General features: G+C 29.0%; 1 protein-coding gene across 2 annotated transcripts in view; it reads right to left on the bottom strand.

The window, feature by feature from the left end:
* Positions 1 to 600: 600 nt before the first annotated feature.
* Positions 601 to 4,720, bottom strand: part of LOC115233980 (serine/threonine-protein kinase SIK3-like) — a 13,642-nt gene continuing 9,522 nt past the window's right edge. For both annotated transcript variants that reach the window (XM_029804657.1, XM_029804656.1), the window contains 3 exons: positions 4,140 to 4,361; positions 3,100 to 3,296; positions 601 to 2,321 (listed from right to left, as the gene is read on the bottom strand). In XM_029804657.1, coding sequence (XP_029660517.1) covers positions 1,815 to 2,321; positions 3,100 to 3,296; positions 4,140 to 4,361 — 926 coding nt within the window. In that variant the 3' untranslated portion in view covers positions 601 to 1,814. The remainder of the gene's footprint in view (positions 2,322 to 3,099; positions 3,297 to 4,139; positions 4,362 to 4,720) is intronic.

A 4,720-nucleotide genomic window follows, 5' to 3' on the forward strand; every position in this document is an offset into this window, starting at 1 on the left:
TATAACGCTGGATTCTCGCGTCTTAGCGATTGCATACTAGTGGGCCTTCCCTTTTCACCGCGTGCTTATACTCGCGCGAATTGGCCGATTTGTTTTACTTAATTTCTTTAGTAATTATTATTTTAATAATTATTGCAAAAATTATAAAATGGTAAAGGACTTTTCTCCTCGATTTAACCCGTTCTACCTGCACACGAGAGGTGATACTGTTATTATCGGGGCATTCTGTATAAATATGTATATATTTCACGTATATATATGCGTTTTATTTCGATGTTAGCAAACGTATAACAATCATACAACACACGTGCAGTGCATTAGTTTGCTCAATATGATTAATCATGCTTGGTTATCTGGGGAGACTTGTGTGCTTTGGCTCTTATTAGCTCCTTTTCATTTTCATTGAATAAATAACACAATCTCTTAGCCTATTGGATTTGATTGAATATAGCCCCATTTGCAATCTTCTATTTACAAAAAACATTAAATAGCTATTTTAAAAAATAGAGATTATCTTGAGAAATTTGATAGTAAGTATATGATATCAAAAATCTATTTTATACAACATATGTCATCTTAAAATCACATATACACACATCCATGTTTTAAACCATTTTTTAATCAATAAAATAGTAAAAGAATTATATACAAAGTGATAATATTAAATGGTTTATCTGTATATCATTTGTAACAATTACAGAGTTCAAATAAAAAATTAAAAAAAATTACAGATATTTGTAATAATAAACAAAAGATTCCACTCATGCCTTCTCTCTCTCATTCTATAAGGAAAATTAAATCATTCACACATACTGTCGTTATACCAAAAGTCATTGGACATGTATTTTTTATACATGATAATTCTCAATAGAGAAATGATGCTATTCACATGTTAATATTTTTTATATTATATAATATTATATTTTTTAAGTACACATTATATAATTTAATGTGTACATTCTTGTCATCAATTTTTATTTACTGTAACGACATTTTCATAATGTGACTACAGTAAAATCGTTTTATGCTATATAAATCTATTCATGCTGTAGATTGTATGTGGCACACATAAGAAAAGAAAAAAATATATGTTTATACACTTGCCAAACACAAATGACAATGTCCTTATCTTTCGATTTCTTGTAACAAATGTTCAATAATACAAATCAGGAAACTTGAAATTGTTTGCCTACGCATATCTAACACAGAAAATATATATAATAAAAAAAGGAACGTTGCAAATTATAATAAAGAACAATAGCATTTGGTGCACATGTACTGCAAATAGAATGTATAAGACGACTCAATGATTTATTCTGTACATTTACCACAAATACTATTGTTAATACCTATTACACATACTAATAAACAAATTCTCTCATAAAAATTTTCTTTTACTCAATGAGTTTTTCTATAATCATTCGCTCTAGTTAAAACTAAAGAAAATAAAAAGTATATTACAATTTTGAGAATTATTAAATATGCATATAATAGTTAAATGTTTTAGAAAATATAAATATATCTAATAAATCTCCTTAATTACAACTTTGTGTTATAAATAAGATGGCTCTTATCTTATCTTTCAAAGTAAACATTAAAAATAATATAATACACTGAATGTTACACATACAAATATAATAACATAATAATGTTATTATATATATGAAGGATGGCAATTTTAAAATACCGTTTGTGTATGCAACATCATGTATGCAATATGTATGTGCAATACTGAAACAGTGATGAACAGTGTGTGTTACACTAGGAATGTAATGTAATGTATACAAAAATGTTACATTATTTGTTAGTTGTCGTCAAACAGTAATACATGAAATCAATTGCTGACAAAGTTGACTGTATTGCAATTGGTCCCCGCTAATCCTACGCATTTTTATTCCTTTTACTTCCCTTTCTTCCGATTCACATACTCTAAGTTCGATTTGTACGCCACCTGGATATTCTAAACTAAGTCCACTACCCTCTACTTCCTCCGTTGAAAATATAAAACCTTTTGGTGGCGCTCTTGCGTCTATTATTTGTTTAACACGACCTAATATAGCTTCAGAATTTAATCTGCTCGATTCATCAGACAAAGTAACCTCGACTTCGGTAGGTATTGTATTAGTAAGTGGTCTACCGATACCGCGTGTGATACTAGGTCTCAAAGGATCGCACGGCTCTGAAATAATAAAACTCGGAAGAGTATTATAATGAGGTAATGCGTCTTCGAGTGAATCAGGCGACGGAGACGGAGAAGGCGAACAATTAATTAACGTCACTTGTCCTCCAAGAACATCTGTCACTGAAATTTGCGGTGGTACCTATAAACAAAATTTTAAAACTTGAAACTTTGAAACAACAAAAAATTATAAGGTTCTCCTTCTCTCTTTATTATATATTATTTCTATAAAACAATTATAACAAATATTATAATGTCATAAATATCATGTAAATATAATGATTACTATATTTACAGTTAGTGAAAGAAAAAAATAAATAATAAGAAAATTTAAGTTACAGCAAAATATAAGTCATTATGAAAATCTAAGTCTTGTCTTATCTAACAACATAGGAAAGTTAAGTTATGCAATATGTTAAGTAAATATTGAGTCATAGTGTTAATTTTTATATTAGTTAAAAATTGCCACTAAAAATTTTGCAGTTTTGCAATTTTTAAAAAGAAGACATATTTATTTTTTTAATAAATGTCCACGAAACTTTATACTTTAATGACATATTTATTTTGACATATATTTAAAAAGGTGGTCTTCTGCATTCTGACATATATTATAAAAAAAGTTCTAAGTCATTTGCACTTTAAATCACGTGAGAAATGCTTTTAATTTCAAGATCAGGTTAAAGTATTAAAAATTTTTTTAATTCATCCTCGAAGTCTATATTTAATGATAAAAAGAAATTGTTTAAATGGCGTCACAATCAGACAATACATTTGAAAAATAAAAATAAACTTTTCATTAATTTCTTTTAGGTGTAAATATACTTTTTTGAAATTTCTCATACTAATAATTTACACTTTATATAAAAATTATTACTTTACATTACAACAAAACTCTTCATGCATAATCGAGTGTTACATACCCTTGGTATCTCTACAGGATGTTCTTCTTGTATCATATCCAATGCTGGGCTATTACTAGGGGAATAACTCACGGGAGTAGTAGCAGGTGATCTATGATGCCTAAGTGGACTTAGATCTAAAGGTGTTGCTGGTGGTTGTGCCGGCGTACCGTGTACAATACTACCCTGTACTGGCGTCGTAGATAAACCACTGAGACCTATCATTAATAAACAGAAAAAATTAATTAGATATATTAATCATAAATTTGTTTTCACTGATAACATAACGTCGGTTATCGTGTATGTCATTTAATGTAACAAAATATTACATTATAAATCTTTTTAGAGTATCAAAAATACAAAATTGATTGTATGTATGTTTAAAAACAGCAAACTATTACAGAAATAAATAATAAACAAACATTAAATGACATCACAGTTATTATCTTAAAAATCTGAAACAAAAACCACAAATTTGAATTTTCGCAGGCTAATAAGAGCTAGACGCGAATAGTAATGCGTCAGTTTCACAGAAAATAATCTTTCTGTGAAACTTATTACTGTGCACAAGATACGAATTTGTTTTGATCTTGTACCAAGTATAAATAAATCCCAATTCGAAATTTTAATAAAACCTTCTTTATTCTCCTGAAAAGATCCCTGTGGGATCTGAATAGCTCAGTGGTGAAAGCAGTCGCCCGATAAGCGAAAGACTCGAGTTCGATTTCCGATTCAGCGACATCGCCCCGATATTTTTCTCGCCTACACTTCTTCAGACGAAAAAGGGAGAGTTTATTAAAATCTCGAATCGAGATTTATTTATACTTGATATAGAATCAAGAAAAATTCATGTCCTGTGCAGTGTAATCAATTTCATAGATAATTTTTTTGTGAAACTGACGCACTATCATCCGCATGTGGCTCTTATTGGCCCAAAGAAATTCAAATTTGTGATTTTCACTTTAGAGCCTTAGTAATTTCTTAACTAGCCGAAACAAAAAATTATAATAATGTGTATGTTAAATTAATAAAATTCTTTAAAACTTCTTTGGAATTAATACCTTGTGTAATTGCTGCTACACCTCTTTCGTGTACAGGAGATCCTGGAATACTTGCAGGGCTATGTGAAGGCGATGCCAATCTTTGTAACTGTTGATACTCTTGTTGAAGAGCTTGGATACCTGGTCCAGGAGCACCTGATCCTTCTGATGCCCGACGAACAGGTGAGTATCTTTCAGTAACAACATGACTGCTTGGCTCCTTATATGAATCCCTATTATTTACTAAAATAAAAATCCGGACATTAGAAATATATTCTGATATAACCTAATACTGTGAATATGTGAATGTGTATTGCATCCAAAATTAATTTGTATAAATTACAAAATTTCACTAATTCATGTAAGTTAATAATAGCAAAATATTTTTACATTATATAAGGCTCATTTATTATATTCGAGAAAAATTCTTTTTTGTCATATTTATATCAGAATAAAAAATAGTTGAAAATAAAAGTTATAAAATTTCTCCTTAAAGAGGCATTCTATAATTAAAACGGTTTTGTGTTCTAGGTGAAAACACACTTTTAAGATATAAATTATTCTTATATTTTAAATGTTACCACACATGACTTTGTTATATT

The sequence above is a fragment of the Formica exsecta genome, unplaced genomic scaffold (genome assembly GCF_003651465.1).
Source record: "Formica exsecta isolate Colony F162 unplaced genomic scaffold, ASM365146v1 scaffold192, whole genome shotgun sequence".
NCBI classification, from domain to species: Eukaryota; Metazoa; Arthropoda; class Insecta; order Hymenoptera; family Formicidae; genus Formica; species Formica exsecta.